The sequence below is a fragment of the Dromiciops gliroides genome, chromosome 4, assembly GCF_019393635.1.
Source record: "Dromiciops gliroides isolate mDroGli1 chromosome 4, mDroGli1.pri, whole genome shotgun sequence".
Taxonomy (NCBI): domain Eukaryota; kingdom Metazoa; phylum Chordata; class Mammalia; order Microbiotheria; family Microbiotheriidae; genus Dromiciops; species Dromiciops gliroides.
The window spans coordinates 416121377-416138829 of NC_057864.1; the positions used below are offsets into that span (position 1 = coordinate 416121377).

The 17453-nt window shown below is 47.8% G+C and overlaps 1 protein-coding gene across 1 annotated transcript; it reads left to right on the forward strand.

Annotated features, from left to right (window-relative positions):
* Positions 1-869: 869 nt before the first annotated feature.
* PCP4L1 (Purkinje cell protein 4 like 1) lies at positions 870-16525 on the forward strand. The gene is made up of 5 exons (XM_044003518.1): positions 870-956; positions 1044-1265; positions 14251-14305; positions 14980-15000; positions 15460-16525. Exons 1-5 carry the CDS (start codon positions 870-872, stop codon positions 15582-15584), a joined length of 510 nt encoding a protein of 169 aa, XP_043859453.1. The 3' UTR covers positions 15585-16525.
* Positions 16526-17453: the final 928 nt, after the last annotated feature.

Here is a 17453-nt window from a genome sequence, read left to right on the forward strand (position 1 = left end):
AGTAGTGGAAAGAGGCCTTGATTAAGAATTCGAGAGACTTGAATTCCAGTTCAGCCTTGCAAAGGTCAGAGCCTATTTCCCGGCTCTGGTTTCCCCTTCTGCAAAATGAGGAGCCTAGATAAGAAGATCTCTTAAAAGAATTGTGGTGTCAGTGTCTGTAGATATACAACACAGATTGGATCGGTGCGTTTTTTCATCCATATCTCTCCATCAGCTAATCTCCTTATCTAAAGGTATTCCAGTTGCTTGGTGCTTAGTAACCAAATTCCTGGCACAGTACTTGGGAGGAACTGACCAGACTTTAGAGGGCATGCTCTGCCAAGCCAAACATCTTCGATCCAGAGATGTGTCTTATGTGTTTAATCTCCAGGGTTAGAATGTAGGCTCTCTGAGAGCAACGGACCAGGCTTCGAATTTTCTTTGTAGCCTCTACAGTGCCCAGGATGGTAGCAAATGTGTTGTTGGCACTCAGTTCTTGGAGGGGAGGGTGAAAATGGACAAGTTATGATTATAACAGGCAAGCACTTGTTCTCGATTTTCTCCATTAGTTTACCATGGAAGCACTTTGGAGTTATCACGGCTTCTCTTTCTCCTTTGCCCCCTACCTACATACATCAGCTAGATCCAGTAAGCGGTTCTAAGTGACATCTGTTGGATCTTCCTTTTTCAATCCATGCTCGCTCGCTCGCTCGCTCTCTCTCTCTCTCTCTCTCTCTCTCTCTCTCTCTCTCCTTCCCATCACCCCTTGCTATTTCCCTCCCAACTTTTCCCTCCTGGTTTATTTCTCAAACAAGCACTCCCGGTCTTCATCCCCCCCCCCCATCTCCCCCTCCCTCCCGCTCGCTTGTCTATCTTACCCTAGTTTGGAAATGCTGCAAACCACTGAGCCTTCTGCCATTGGCTGGGTCCAACTGTCAGTTTGCCGGAATCGGGCATCTCCATTGGCCAAGCCGGAGGTGGGTCCCGGGAGCTGGATATAAAACACGGGGCGGGCATCGCGGAGCCGCTTTGACAGGACAGGTCGGAAAGGGATAACGGTCTGAGAGCTAAAGGGCTCCGAAGCTGGGGTGCTGAGTGCCCAGGAGCGGGGGTCTGTCTGCATTCCTTCCGCCTGTGTGCCCAGCCCCTCGCGCCCCGCTCTCGGGCAGCCCCGTGAGACAACTGCCGACGGCCAACGGCTCCCCGAGACAACAGCCGCCCCAGCTAGCCCCTTCACCTGCGGGTGCAGCTCCCCCAACGAGCCCCGTCCTGCCGCCATGAGCGAGGTGAGCCCGCTCGCTGGGGCCGCCCCCCGACCCTGCCCTGCCCCGGGGAGGGAGGAGGAGTGAAGGCGGTGGAGGGAGGAGGCTGCTGCGGGAGGGATACCCCGAAAGGGACGCGTTGTGGGGTCATCCGTGAGGGGGGAGCACGGAACCCTGAGGCAACCCCCCCACTTTCCCACCCCGAGGGAGCCCAGAGCTGTGGAAAAGAGAGAGATTGACCCCTTATGTCACTGGGATGCGGGCTTACTGCCAAGGGCAGGCAGGCGCTATAGGGGTGATTGGAATTCTGTGGGCTGGGTGGGGGGATGGATTAGAGCTCAGAGCGGCAGCCTTCCCCTCTCTCCCGCCCCCAAATCCCCTCAAGATTCTCCCACTCTGCTGCTCTGGCTGCCTGGTTCCTGGGGTTATTCCTGGGCACCCCAGGTTCGTTCCTTCCCCCTCCAATCTAAGGATTCATCCCTCTTTTATTATTTATGCACTTCTCTGACATCCCTCCACCCTCCTCCCTTCCTCCTCCCTCCTTCCTCCTTCCCCTACCCTTCCCCCAGCTCAGGAGACTTTTCCTTCTTTAGGAAAGAAAATGGGGTGGGGGCAGCCCTCTGCTGGGGGCAAACTGGCATCTAGGGAAGAGCTATTTTATCATCTTCAGTAGCATACCTTAGTGGGTAGTTTCCACAGTCTCATATGCCAAGACCTGGGGGGGAGGATGGATTGAGGGTGGAGAAGTACCCTTAAGTAGTATACATCCCTCCCTCTGCAGTGTTAGTCAAGCTGTATGGCTGCCAGGGGAAACCTCATTGGAAATGAGGATGGCCAGTCTCAACACTCAACACTGTCATCTTATGGTATTGTGGTCTCAGACCATATCCACGGGGGAGGGCAGAGCACTGACTTTGAGGAATGTCCCCCAGTTGTCTGCTTGTGCTAACTTGTTAACAGTCCAGGATCCAAAAATTAGCCTTCTCTTGCTTCTGGATGCTGTTTTCTTTCCAGGGTAGAGTTCTCATTCTGCCCCTTTAGTGACTTGGGATTGTCCGGAAGATTTCTAGAATTGCTTTCTGGGCATGAGTTTACCCCAACTTCTCAGCTAGGTGCCAGAGACTTCTGTTTCTCTTTTCTAGTTTAGAGATATTGGAAGGGGAGGGGGGACGAGAGAGAGAAACAGTACAAATATTCCCAAGGTCACCTGTTTAGAAATAGGGCCTTGGAGTCCTGATTCCTAATTGAAGACTCAGGCTACATACAGAATTGCTCTATTCCCTCTTGCTGGGGGATGCCATCCAGGGTGCTAATTAGTTCCAACCACAAAGTTTTCTTTGGTTGCTATGCCCACTAAGTTTATCTTAATAAATGCAGTTAGTCTAGGGGCCACCAGATGAATGAAAAGGGTTCCAGCTCCCTAGCTGATTGCAATCATGACCAAAGGGAGCCTTTCAGAAGAGGAGCAGGAAATAGACCATGGCTACCTCCTTCAGTTACCCCCAGCTTTGTTACTGAGTACTAATGTGAGAGCTGAGGTGACCTTAACATTTACCTGGCACAACCCTCCTCCCCCCTTCTCCATTTTGGCAGATGAGGAAAGTGAGTCCCAGAAAGGTGAAATCACTTTCCCAGAGTCATCACAGCTAAAAAATGACAAATGTAGGCCTCGAACCCTGGCCTCCTGACTTCTATTACGTCATGCTTCTACCTTTAATGTGGATGCAAAGATTTTCTTCTTTCTCCCTTCACTGAGGTCTGGGGTTGATCCCTCCTGGCTGTTTCTAAATTTGAAAGTTGCAACTCAAGCTGCCCCTGGGAGTCTAAGCTCTAAGAACTGTAGCCGCATGGAACTGATGTGGTTAGAGAGGGCACCGATTCTCTGTGGGACACTGCTCTAGGAGATGGTGTTTGCTATAGGGTTTTGATCAGAGAAAAAACATTTCACTGGAAGGAAAAACAATTTGATGTCTTAAATGCATATAGGTCCTGGGGGGTGTTTGGGGTGGGGTGCCCTGGCTCAGCCGCTGAATCTGATCTCAGTCTGTTGGAGTAGGGGGTAGAATCTCGGGCTATAGGTTTAGCCATCACGATGTTCAGTGCTGCTGGGTGTTCCCGGTTGTCAGAATGAACTGGATCTAAATAACAATTTGGCTATTTAAACTGTCTTCCTTAGCACGGATTTGAGCCCAGCACTAAGGATTGATATTTATAAAAATCAAGCTGCAAAAATGAACCACCTGGGTGTGTACAGGGACCAGCTGACTCTGGAACCGTTCCCCAAGGGGTCCCTGCTTCCCCGGGGGGGTTCAGGCCCAGCCTGTTTTCTTCCTCTTGTTAAGACTGTTGTGAAAATCGGAAGTATTGACTGAAGGTCCGGAGCTCCAGGGAGACTCCAAAGTGCCTCAGTCTTTTTAGCCCATCCCTCTAGGCAGAAGTGCCCAGCTTGGGGAAGCCCTGGGTACCCTGCATCTTACGCAAGCTTTACCTCCTCCGCTTGTCCCTTTCCTTACTCCAGAGAAGCTGCAGGAAATGCAAAGGTTTGGAATTCCCTTAGGAGATCCCCATTTCACCTGGAGAACCCGTGCCTGGGGAAGCGAAGCCCCCTTGGGCTTTACTGAAGAGGGGCATTAGAGGGTTAGAGGGTGAAGATACATACAATTGGGGCATCAGTCTGCTTCTGTTTTGTTTTCCTGGCTTTAATCATACAGGACTGCAGCAATGGATTTCCCTTTGAGCGTGTCTGCATGCGCATAAGGAGCTGCTACAGGCTAGCTTATGTACATATACAGCTTCAAGTAGGGTTTGGTGGCTCTGTGGAGAGGGTTGGTGCTAGGGGGAGTCTGGGCTAGAAGCAGGGGAGGGAGCTCAGTATATCTTGGACAGCTTCTGTTTCAAGACGAGATGGGGAGTGGGGTTTAACCATAGGACCCTGGTTCCTTTCTGTAATCCCACTGTCATGCAGTGAATCTGGTTGCTTGAAGCATAATTCTGGTTCCTGTCTTCCTCCTCTTACTCTGCTGCAGTCCTTTTCTCCAGTGGGCTTTCTCTTGAAATGGGGCATATGGCTGTCTAGGTGGCTACTCAGATGGGTCTATGCTGCACTGCCACTTGGCAAGGGCTGGAGTGGTTGACAATTCACTAGCAGCATTCTTCGGGGATTCAGAAATGCTCTTTTCTTTACTATGGTACCATTTCCCTTGAGCATGGAATATACCCACCTTGGAGTACATGCTATTATATTGGCACATCTGGGCACATTTCAGCGCCCGGTTCTTCTCTTAACTCTGCTGCATTCCTGACCTGATAGAAGAATAGTTGCAGTCCCTTACCCCAGTCAATTTTCTGTTGAAATGGGGCATACAGGTGTCCAGGTCAGAGCAACCCTTTCCATAAGGGAATCCCTCTGGAGGTAACACAATTTTGTTGTGACCTCTCCAAGCCAGTAGGCTGGAAACCTAGTAGGGACCTGGAATGACCATTTATTATTTCTTAATAAATATATGTTAATTGATTTATCTCCCTCTAATTGGCATTTCCACCCTTGTTATAGAAGTCTTACATAAAACACAAGAGCTGCTTATCATTAGAATACTTACATATATTTCTTACATATTATTCTACACTCTTAGATGGATAAGGAGAGAATATGAGGCCTAGCTAGGTATTAAGTTATGCAACTTATTAGAAGATTTGAGACTAAGAACTAGAAAAACTTGGCTCAGCACAGCTTCTTGAGACTGGTGTGATAGGCTGCTCCTCTGGTCCAGGAGAAATGGAGAATCATATGGTTCAATGGCCCAAAAAGATGTCTCTTCACTTTCCAGTAAGAAGAGGAGTCCATGGACTCTTGGAGTTGGATGGGGAGGGGCATGAGGGAGTTCCTACTGAGGCTGTTATGGGTAAAAAGTGATCACATTTCAGATGGCCAACCAAGAGCCCAAATTGTCGAATCTTGCACTTGTAGCCATGAAGTGAGCTCTGGGTGTTTACTAGAGTAGTTAGGGGTGTTGGAGTTTGAGGGAGGGAAGTAATCTAGTTTTTTTTTTTTTTTTAAAAAGGTGAGTCAGAGAGGACTCTCTGTCACTATTCATGTCCATGGAGAAAAACAGGTGCAAGATTATCCCGGAACATAGAAATACAGCTGTTTTCTGTCTTAAGAAAACTCCAATTAAAATCTGAACTAAAAGAGCATAAATTGGGAAGTCATTTTATTTTATAAATGATGTGCCATAGGGTTCTTTTACATTACTTGTTTCACCAGTGCACGTAAATGGAACTGATTTACATGCATTTTTTCAGGAAAATACTCTTTTCGGCCCTCCACTGAAGTCTTATTTCATGCTTCCTAATGACCCTAAGTTCTTGAAGGCCATACCAATGAAGTGTAAGATCTGGCAGGTCCTGCCAAGATGGAAAGGCTCTGAGTACATGCCTGGTCTCTCATCCAAGCACCAGTCCAGCTAAGCGCTGAGAGGCTTAAGGCCAGAAAGTTGGCTACCTGGTGATACAGGTTTTTGGCCTCAGTACTTCATGAAGATTTATCTACTAAGGTGTTGATGGAACTCCCACATTGACAAAATCATGGATCTTTTGGAGGAACTATTATGTACACTTAAATATGAAACACAGAGGCTCTGACTTAAAAATTAACTTTTGCATACAGAGAGAGGGAAAGAGGTTTATCATGACCCAAAACATGACCGAGAAAAATTGGTGGGGGTGGGGACATACAGTTTAAATCCATCTCTATCTGTTTTCTGATGCATGGCATCTGGTCACTTTAGACCATTCTGGTTGACAGATGCAATGCAGGCATGGAGGTAGTTAACTGGGAGAAAAGGGTTTTCATGTCTCTTTGTATTATGGTGATTTCTATAACAATGTATTATGTATTTGTATTATGGTGATTTCTATAACAATTTCTATAATCCAAATAGGATAATAGATATGAAAATACCTTTCACGTTCTAAAGCACTAAAAAATGCAAGGTGGTTATGTACTCCTACCACTACCACCTTAGCCCCTGGAGCTTATCAGAAACAGCTGCTACTACTGCATTGCAGAGAGGATTGATGGTATGACTTTCTTAAGACATAGCTATCTGCTCTTAGTCCTGAACAACTGTTAGGTTTACTGGATTGGTGGGCATAGGACTGGTGGCTCAGGTTTGGGTATTTAGTTCTTGACTCAAAGATATATTATTTCCAAGTCAAGTTCACAAAAGCCTTGAAAGGAGAAATGTGAGACGAAGAGAGAATAGAGAATCCTCTGAGCTGGTTGATGATAATAAGCAAAGACCAGAGATGACCAAACCCTGAGGATGAAGTTTCCAGTATCCATGCTTCTGTGCTACTCCTTAAACGAGAAGATTTTACCCAGAATCATTCCTCCGGGCAGCAGCAACTTCCCCTTCCTTTAGTTGCCTTTGAGACCTAGAGCCTAAGGAAATCTGAAATCACTTTCTCCACAGGCTTGGGTTCTCTGGTTTGATTTTCCTAGGGACTGGGCAAGAGCCTTTGTAAGCAAATCATTAGAAAGTCATGTGGATGCCACATTTCTGTTTCTCACTAGGGTGACTCCAGAGGTGATGCCCACCTAGGTTTCCTGGCCCTCCGTCTAGCGAAAGGAGATATCAGGACGTATTATGCCCACTTACCACTATTGTCCATGACACCTTTCTCCTCCCACACTAACCCTTCCCGCTGCGGGATTGCTTGTTAGGCTGTGAGGGGATTAATACGTTTATTTTGAGTCATTAGCACCATGGGTGGGATGCACACTGAAGATTATAGTAATAAATGGTGCCTTGGCACTACTCTTCCCCCCAGTGTGAGGTGAAGGCACAGCCCTGAGCTGCGTGCAGTGTGCCACAAATAACCACTTATTAAACTGGTGCAGCCCAAGCTGGTGGAAATGGGGCTGTTGAGTCACTGCATGCGGTGAGCTGGCTCGGTCAACCAGTTCTGACTTTGGCTCTGGGGGAGGGGGAGGGGGTCTGCTATTCTAGGATACAGGGGGAGGGATTGCTGGATGGGGGACCTGGCTTGGCTGGAAATCAAGCTTATGAAGTTTCCCTTCCCCATTGTTGGAGGGACCTGGGAAATATGGTTTCTGGCATTCTTTGAGGGGCTTGCGATGAATAAGGATAAGGGATACCTGAGTTCATTTTCTGACTATTATTATCTCAAGGGGTGACCTTGAGCAAGTATTTCTTGTTCTAGCTGTGTGAGGGCTGCAGCTGGATCCTATTCTGAAGTGAATGTAGTTCCAGCAATCTCTCCAAAACAGAAGTATGGAAGAGCCTGCCAAGGGCATTTGGGAGTCACAGAAAACTTTCACTCCCTTGGCAGTGCCCTGTAATTGACAGCAGGACACAGAGCCTAGTCAGGGAGGAGCTAGTATTGGGGCTGGAGTCCCACCTTGCCCCATGGACTTGGAACCTAGGCCCATTTACACCCTGTCTCCCTCTAGTCCTTGCTGGGGAGCTTATCAAATCTTGGTGTATTTAAAGGAAGAAGCCCCTTTTAGGATTCCCTGCCACCAATTTGCAGACACATGGTCACGTTAATGAACACTGTGCTTGGTATGATGTGCATGTAGTTATGTGTGCATTCAAGCTGTGTTTGTGGACAGCCATATTGAGGATGCAGCATGGAGATACCTAGGCAGAGGTCAGTCTTTTGTTCCTGACAGTTGGTGCCCAGGACATCCTGCTGGCTTTTCTTTAAGGGGGCCAGTGAGGACGGGAACCATGGAGTGAATTGTGCAGTTCACCCCTCCCGAGATGAGTTCCAACTTGCTGTTTGGAGCAGAGAGGGTGACACTATCTTTCCTGTTCTGGTGGCAGTGGTTGCTGTGGCAACACCATTAAAAATGAAAGGGAGATGAAGGAGGAAGAAGGGGAGGGGCTTGAGGAAGGGGCGGGCTGAGCCTGAGCCTAGGAGCTGACACCCAAGGTTATCCACAGCAACAAGAAAACCACCCCCGAGCTTCTTGTTCCTTGGATTTCCTTAGAGCTGTGACCTGCTTCCTCTTGAGGAAAAGTGTGTAGGCAAGGGTATGGGGCTTTGCCTAAACCCCTAGCTTTCCAGGTGCCTCTGCTCAACCAGGAGAAATATCCCATCCCCAAACTTTGTGACTTTGCTTCTGCACTAACCCCGTCCTCACTAAATAACTTAAACTGGGATGTCCAAAGCCTGCCTTCCATTCTGGTCCTACAGGCTTCAGTCCCAAACCTCTACCTCCTCCATGAAGCGCTGTCCTGTGTTGTGCAGGGAAAGCCACCCCTGAGCCCCACACCCCCTTGTCACGACGGAATTGTCCATTTCCTTCTTGAATCCTGACAGACACGATGGCTTGCAGCATACATGCTTTGGGTTGGATCCAGGAAGTCCCAGAGAGGCACGCAAGCCTGGAGACTTGCTGCAGGGGGGCGTGGCCCTTGCCTGACTGTTATACTCCTCTGCCCTGGAGAGCTGGAACCATTCTAGAGATTTTCCATCGAAAAGCCCCAGGGTGGGAAAGATTTGGAACTTTGGGATATCTGTGATATTCCAAAGATCACAATTTCCAGGATCACCAGAAGAGACCCTTCTGGTCTCTTCCTGTAGTCTCCAACTCCCCACCCTTCCTCCCAACTCAGAAAGTCTGTGGGTTCCCTCCTATCTTATAGCTTGTCGGGGATATTCTGTGGCGACTGTGGGCAACCACGGCACCCGACTGGTTTATCCTCATCTGATGCACACCAGATTGTGAGCACGCCCCATGTACCTGTGGATTTGGAAGCCACTAAAGTAAGAGAAGAGACTAGAAAACAGTGTTTGCCTTTCTTTTGGTTTTTGTCCTTTTTTCAAGGTCACACATCAAGGTGAAAAGAACCATTCTTTTGGTTCTCTTCCCCTTTCTAAGGCTAGAGCTGAAAACAGAATGAGATCTCCTAGTTCTCAGGAAACAGATTCCATGTCAGAACCTCGCTTCAGGTGGACTGCCTGACGAGATAGGGGTAAATTGGTTTGGGACCTTAAAGGAATTAGGAGCTCCTTCCACATGAGAAGCTGGACTGGTTTTATGACATCGTTAAATGGCATTTACCATGCTAAGAGGGATACAAAGGGAACAAATGTGAGGCCATTTTCAATGGCTGGAAGGGAGAGAAGAAATAGGGGCATCCCGTTTGGGTGAAAGCAGGAACAGGGATGGGCAGGCATGAGGGATGGAGGTGGGGGTTGTTGCTCTCATTTTGTCCCTGCGAGAAACATCCTGAAACTGGATATTTGGATAGATTAGAGGAGAGCACCCTTCCCTTCCTTTGCTTCTGCTCCTTGTTTGGATACATTCTCATGTGAGAGTCCACGCAAGCAGAGGAAAATAAAGTGTGCCCACAGGGAATTGGCAGCTAGAGCTTGGCTGATGGAATGGAACATGGTAGCATGCTAGGCCCTAAGATGAGGAAGACAGGAAGGCAGGGAGCCCAGGAGAGGAGAGACGGGCTCCAGTGGGACATGGCTGGCTGGGACTTATGGTTCTCCAGGGTGGAGGTTCTGTTGCTAATAAGTAGATGTGGGGGGAAGGAAGGATGGCTAATGAATAGCATTTGGTACTCTGTGGGCAGGGAGGCTTTTCTCAACCAAGTTTTGGGCTCCCCCCCACCAGGTCACACTTTCACTGCTGTGAAACCTCTGGGAGTGAGGAAGGAAGCAAGACATTTAAACTGGAGGGGAGAAGAGCTCAAGAGTCAGGGCCCTAGGCAGCAGGGAGAGTGGAGAGGCTTGCTAGATGGACTAGGAGAACCAGTGCTGGAGTGAGGATCCAAACAGAACTTCAAGTCGGGGGTTAGAGCATTGAAGAACTGAGGGTGTGAGCTTTGGTTGGGACCCCATTCCCAAACCTTCAGGTTTTTGCACTAGCCCTGGCCAGATCAACCTCCATGATGCACAGGTTGCTAATTCGTTCTCAGTAGGATAAAGAGGAAAAACTGAGCTATGAAACAATAATAACTGTTTAGCTCTTTGAATGGGGGGAACGACAAAATGTCTAGTACTTTCTTTCCATCCCAGGGCTTGTCCTTCATTGTGGTAGGAGTACTTAATCAAGTAGTAGAATTTGACACACCCTCCCTCCAACCAACTCTCTCTCTCTCTCTCTCTCTCTCTCTCTCTCTGTCTCAGGGTTTGGGATGCTTCTCTGTATTTTCCTCCTAGAAGGAATTTGCATTAGCCCTAACCATTAGCTATTATTATTTCGGCTACCAGAGAGCCTGGTATTAGGAACTGAATGAGGTGGGGAAAATCTTGTGGGGTTTGGGAAGAAAATGTGTAACCTATTTATGGCTAGAATAGTAGGGAATTAGGCATTGATTGTAGGAAATAAATACTTAGCCCATTACCCTAGTGGCACTGTCATTTTCGTGTAGTACAATGAAGGATTGTGGGGCCTCTGGTGCTCCTGTAGAGGCCCTCCTGTGCCTCCTTTATTTTGTTTGGCTACAGAGAAATGAACAGATAGACCCCATACCACCTGCTATATTTGAGAAGTGAATGTGTCAGAGGATGAGTCGATCTGTCCCATTATTTTAATAGGAACCCCAAACAGTAGGAAGAAGCAACAAGATGAAAAAGCACATACTTGGCGAGGGTCCTGATATACAAGAAGGCATGCTTTTGGGGTTTTTTTTGGTGAGGCAATTGGGGTTAAGTGACTTGCCCAGGGTCACACAGCTAGTAAGTGTTAAGTGTCTGAGGCCAGATTTGAACTCAGGTCCTCCTGACTCTAGGGCGGATACTCTATCCACTGCACCACCTAGCTGCCCCAAGAAAGCATGATTTAACTAGAGCATCAGGAGTGTGTGTTGGGTGGGGGATGCCCGTCATCTTTGCTCCCCTGGATGTTGGGGGTGGAGGAAGGGAAGAGAACCTTGTTTATCTTAGGCGAATATTTGGGGCTTTTGGAATATTGAGGTTAGGTGCCAGGGATGCCTGGGGAGCTGTTGGGGAGGTAGTGAAGGAAGAGCCAAGTACCAGAAAGAGGATGGGAGCTGGCAGCTCCTGACCCTAAAAAAAGCCTAACAAAAACAAATAAAAACACAAAGAACTAAATTGAGAAAAAGAGTGGCTATTCCGAGAGCTAAGTGTTGGGGGGTGGGGAGAGGGAGGAAGAGAGAGCCATGAGGGAGAAAGAACCTTGGGATCGTTGGAGGAATGCGGATCCAGCAGGAGGCGCTGCAGGGCCTGTGGGATCTTCTGCCGGGAAGGGGGAGCACTGGGAAATGTTATTCCCTACCACAGTCCCCCCAGCAGAGCCCCCCGACTATCTGCTTTGGAGATTCTAGCTTCTTTCCAATTTAAGCCAAATCGGAGCTGGGAGTCCCCATGAGAGCAGACGGCTGTTGAGCTGTGGCTTCATTCCAGAGGCAGTAATCTCAGGAGAGATTCAGGCGGGGAGGGGAGGAGGAGGGAAGGAGGGGTCCTGACATACATCCACGTTTAGAGAGCCCTCAAGGACACCCAGTATGAAGTCAAGGAAGAGAGAGAGAGAGAGAGATGAAATTGGGCCACCCTTCCTGGGCCTCCGGGCTGGGGTTCAGTTTATTGTCACAAGTGGGAGCAGGGGGGAGAGAAGGGAGTTGGGGGGGAGGGATTATGGGGAGCAGGCTCAGCGTCGGATAATTGGATAATGGCTGAAGCAAGGATCAGGGCCGGGGGATTTACAGGCAACGGGGAAAATGGCATCTGAAGAGTCAGCCTCTTCTTCGTTCCCTTGCTCTGCTGATCTCGGGGTGCTCCTTGGCTCCGACCCCGTGGACCCTTGACCTTATCCGTGTCGGGCTCTCGCTGCGTGCACAGCCCCTAGCGCTGGCGGGGTGCCAGGGTGGGAAGCGTTGCCAGAGCCTGGCTATTGTTAGCCTCCTGGATTGGTGATACATGAAAACAGTTTGCTTCCAGGGATGAGTATAAGGACCCAGAGTGAGGAGAGGACTAGACTGGTATTTGAACCGCAAAGAAGTGCTAGTTGTAGAGTTGGAGGAGCTGCGTTCAAATCCTGATTTAGCCATTCACCTCTCTGGGTCTTGTTTTCCTGTCTGTAAAATGAGAGTTAGAAAAAAAAAAGACTTCAAAGGCCCCTTCCAGCTCTAAATCTCTGATAATCCTCTGAATGTTGGCTCTGCTTCCCTAGGGGAAGGTCCCAAATATACATTTACCCAGGGGGTTCTTCCTTTAGAGAAGAAAAGGGGGAGCAGCTAGGTGGCACAGTGGAAAGAGCACCGGCCCTGGATTCAGGAGGACCTGAGTTCAAATTTGACCTCAGACCCTTGACACTTACTAGTTGTGTGACCCTGGGCAAGTCACTTAACCCCAATTTCCTCACCCAAAATAAATAAATAAATAGAGAAGAAAAGGAAGAAATCCTTTGTGGACCCAAACATAGAAAGGGGTAGGCTACTCTGGAGGATTTTGAAGTTGGGAGGGCCCCTGAACCATTCTTGGGGAGAGGGTTGAGGCTGGGGGAAAGGGAATAAAGGCTTTATTAAAGCTCTTGCCATCGAGCCTTTAGGCTGTGCTGTATGTGTGGGCAAATATATTTTCTGGTATGAGAGATGGAGGAGAGGATCACAGAAGGGACTTTAGAAATCATTTAGTTTGAATTTGACAGATATCAGCCACATGAGCCTAGAAATATGAAATTACTTGTGCGACGTTTCATAGCTAAGTAGCAGAGCCAGAATTCAAGTTTAGGTCCTCTGATTCTGGATTCAGTGCTCAGAGGCCTCAAAGCCAGAAAGATGAGTTCAAATTCCACCTTTTGCACATACTGATTGTATGACTCTAGGCTAGTCACTTAACTTCTTTCATCAGGGACACTATATGCAACACTCCACATACATAGACCACTCCCCCCATCCTAAGGAAAAAAAAAGGATGAAGATATATTTCCTCATTTCTTCTGAAGGATGAGGTGAGGCAAGATTGGTTTTTATAACTATGTACCATTCATCTTTGTTTTATTATTGTTTTTGTTTATATTGTTGTAGTTAATAAAGTGGTCAAAAGATATGAACAAACAACTTTGTTCTCAAAGGAAGAATTACAAACTATTAACCTTATGAAAGACTGGTCCAAATAATTAGTTAGGGAAATGTCAAATTAATACAATTCTGAAGTTTGACTTTGCTAACACCAAATTGGCTATGATGAAATGAGATGGAAATAGTTAAGGCTGGGGGCAGCTACAAGTAGACAGAAACAAATACACTGTGGAAATAATCTGGAACAATGTGGAATTTTACAGAAAAGTGACTAAACTGTTCTTACCCTTTGACCCAGAGATCCCACTGTTGGGCATATGCTTCAAAAAGTCCAAAGACGAAAAGGTTTATATATACAACAATATTTCTAGTATCTCTTTTTGTGGTAGCACACAGCTAGCTGTAAATAAAGTTGGTGCCCTATGATAGGGGAATGGCTAAACAGTCTCATTTTACAGAGGAGAAATCTGAAGCCCAGGCAGGGCAAGTAACTCACTCTCAGTCACAAAACAAGTAGCAAAAGACAGCATTCAAATATGTAGCTTACTCTTTTTGTATTTAAAAATTTTTTTCCATTAAAAAGTATAACTTTGCTAAATTTTACTTCATGTTTTGTAAAAGAACCTTTAAAAAAAAGACAAAAACACTTAACTATGCACCTAATCTACCTGGATCCACTTTGTTTCCAACTCTTGGTTTGGTCAGAATCGACTAGGACCACACCTGCTTAAAATTTTCTTTAGAGATTTTATGATTATTATGAAGGCTATTTTGAATGAAGTTGATGCTAACTTTCTGTTCAAAGTATCCCAAGAATGTCTACTGCAGAGTTCTGCTCTTATTCTTGAGGTCATGGTAGCTGGAATAAGGAGAGTTAGAAAGTATGGTGGACTAAGGGTGGAGTGGGGGAATGCTTCTCACCTTCACTCGAGCGGTTTTTCCCTAAGGAACTCTTTGATTCTTTGTTTGTTTGTTTTTCTCAGCTCAGCACCAACGAGTCTCCAAAAGCCAACCAGGCATCCAGTCCAGAAGAAAAAGGTGAGTAGGCTTGGACTGAGCAGTTTTGAGAGCAGTGGTACCAAAAGAATGTGTGTTGATACTATAGAAACTCCTGAAAACAGCTGGGCACAGCATCCTAGATTGGGTTAGGACCAGGATCTGCCTACACCAGTGGAATCACAGGTCAGCACCAAATAGGAACAGGGATTCGGATGAGCGAAATGGATTTTCTAGGCCAGAGCAACCACTTCTAACTTTTGTTCTCTTCCTCAATCTGTGTTCCCAATGCCCAAGAGAGGAAACTTTACCTTTTAACTTTGAACACTCGTTTTGGGATTAAATCAGGGATGAAGCCAAGACTGTAGGAAGGAATAGATTGTTGAACACCTGCCTCATCCATCAGCACAGGAACTTAAAGGGCATTCATTCTAAGAGAGAAGAGTCAGAAAACAAGGATGGCACTTGTGACTTTGCAGAACTTAAGAATCTCTAGTGTGTGAAGCCCTTGGTCTTGGTCTTGAGGTAGGGAGGCTCCTCCAGGCACACCATGGGCAGTGTCCAGCATAAGTACCTTGTTTAAATTCATAAAGTAGCAAACTCTAGGCCTGGGAGGGGTAGGCAACCCTGGAGCCCAGTACAATAGGGGATGTTCTGGAAGGGCAAAGGAAATGGTGCTAGTAAACTCACCCAGGGGTCCTCCTTACTGTCCGCAGAGAAAACGGATGCCAAGAAGGGTGAGGAAGAAGAAATTGATATTGATCTGACTGCACCCGAGACAGAGAAAGCCGCACTTGCCATTCAGGGCAAGTTCCGCCGGTTCCAGAAAAGGAAAAAAGACCCCAGCTCCTGAGCCACCAGCCTGAGCCTTTGTCCTAGTTCCCCTTTCCCCTGCACCCTTTTCCACAGGCCCTGATTCTCTGTATTCTTCTGTTCCTATTTCTTCCACCCCGTCCCTGAGGCAGTACCAGCCCTCAGAATTGCCCCTGCCTCAGCCGTCAGAGCGGCGTAGCTATAAGGGACTTGGGGGAGTAAACGAATGCAGTTAGCAGTCACTTAGAGCTGAGAGGGAGCCAACCTCTCCCTGGAGAGATAGTGATCCCCCTTGGTGACTCGGCCTTAGGGCAGAGGCTCGGGGTGGCTCTGGTGGGGAACAAGCGGCCCTGAGGCTGAGTAATGGACCCCCCTGTCCGCAGGGAATGAGAACATCAACCCAGAAGACTTTAACATTGATATGACGGCACCTGAGACAGAGAGAGCTGCAATTGCCATCCAGGACAAGTTTCGGAGCTACCAGAAAAAAAAAAAAAGTTCCACCTAAGCTGCCAGCCCTGCCTTTGCCTATTACCCCCTCCTCTACAGACCCTGATCCCGTGTATCCTGGTGTCTCTCTCCTGCTAACCTATCTGTGAGGCATAGCTGTCAACCCTTGTGATGTCCCCTGTCCCCATCCTCACGGTCAGTAGCAAAGATGTAACGAACCTGGGGAAGCCAATCTCTCCTGCGTGACTAGGGCTCCATAGCAAGGACTGGTGCCCTGGACTAGCGGTGACTCCCATGGAGGCAGGGCAGGAGGTGATAGACCCTTGGACAGTTGAAACAGAGCAAGGGCTTCAGAGAAGGGTGTCTGGGGGCCGAGGGGGACACTTTCCCTTTTTATCACATGCTAAACTTAGCATTTAGGTATCATGTATTCTCTTACAGCTCTCTCTGTCCCTATTCCCAATTTCCTCTTGTGAGCTGAGCCACAGCAGGTGCTGGAGCCTCCCCTTTCCACATCACCACTTCAAACTGAAGAGCTTCTCACAATAGTGCATGCTAGGTAGAGTAGAATTTCAGGGGAGGAAGACTGGGAGTAGTAGAGGCAAAGGATTTTTCTCCCATTTCCCACTATCTCCCTCATCTTACCACTCTGCTAAGGCCAGGAAAATGAGAAGGGAGTTGGACAAGCTCAAAGATGATGGGTGGGCAGGAAAACTGGGACTGAGACAGACTGAGGATTAAAGGATGTTGAGAGGCAGTAGTGAAAGAGAAGCAGCGAGGGTTTCCTGAAGCCTTGAGGTAATGCCCAGGTGAGTGCCCTCTGTGAAAACTATCCTAGGGCTCTGACTAGCCTCCCTGCTGGTATGCTCTCCCTTTGGCCTCCTGGTAGTAGTGTCTTCGCCTTTCCCCCAATCTCCCCCTGCCCCACTGTGGAGGCAGGACCGAACTAAACAGTCCTTCTCCCAAGGTTTTAGCATGTTTAATAAAAACCTCGAGTGAGTTTGTTTCTGTCTCTACTTTATCTGGGGGTAGAGTATGCAAGTTGGGCCCCAGTGGGCCCAGGGTGGCCTTGGGTAGAGTGGCGCAGTGTACATGGAATCCAGGTGAGTGGTTTTCCATTGCTCAACTCCCAAATGTGGACTCTTGACAGTGAGGCAAGGCAAAATTACTTCATGAGTTTTCAATGAGACCCTAATTTTCCTGCAAATCTCTTCCCACCTCTACCATCCCACCCACCAACCTTGCCCTCACCTTGATTAACCTCTCAAGTTTCTTTGTCTGCTACTGTCACCTCCCCCGCCAGGCACCTGCATCACTCTCCCATCATTCTCCCTCCCTCCTCTGAGCTCAGAAGTTAGTGCAGACTCCTCTCTGAGAACAAACCTTAGATGAATTGTCCTTCTACTCCCCCTCCCTTGTTCTTTTAAATTGGGGGGGGGGGAGAATGCTATTATCATGAGGTCAGAGGGCAGAGGAAGTCATGCTGCAAATTAGTATTCTGTTTAACAAAATTGTAATAGCCCTCAGTTCAGTTTATAGTTGCTGATTAATGATACACCACAGGAGAAATTCAAAGCCCTATTTAGGGAGCTCTGGTTCAGACAAGCCTGGCTCAGAGACCAGAGCCCATCATTCCATTCTCCTCATTGGTGATAGGAGTGAGTGCTCCTGGCTAATGTGACTAGTCTGAGTGTGATTGGCTTCTTTTCTCCCAGGATTGGTGGTACTGGGATTGGGTGCAATCAACAACTTTTACTGGATCTTCAGGTGCTGAGGAAGCCCCACATCCTATCATGTGGAAACTGTAGGGACACACTTGGCAAAGAAGAATGGAGAGAGAGTTCCTACAATTCCTACCCAAAGGTTTACCTATGGATCCTAGGACCGTCAATGTAGGAACACATCAGGATCCAGGACCACCAAATGA

What these genes read in the sequence shown, in the direction of transcription:
- PCP4L1 (XM_044003518.1), top strand. Translation starts at nt 870, where the DNA reads ATGCTGCAAACCACTGAGCCTTCTGCCATTGGCTGGGTCCAACTGTCA. An exon ending in CTCCATTGGCCAAGCCGGAG is followed by an intron (nt 957 to 1,043) that starts GTGGGTCCCGGG and finishes ATAACGGTCTGA; the next exon opens with GAGCTAAAGGGCTCCGAAGC. An exon ending in ATCCAGTCCAGAAGAAAAAG is followed by an intron (nt 14,306 to 14,979) that starts GTGAGTAGGCTT and finishes TACTGTCCGCAG; the next exon opens with AGAAAACGGATGCCAAGAAG.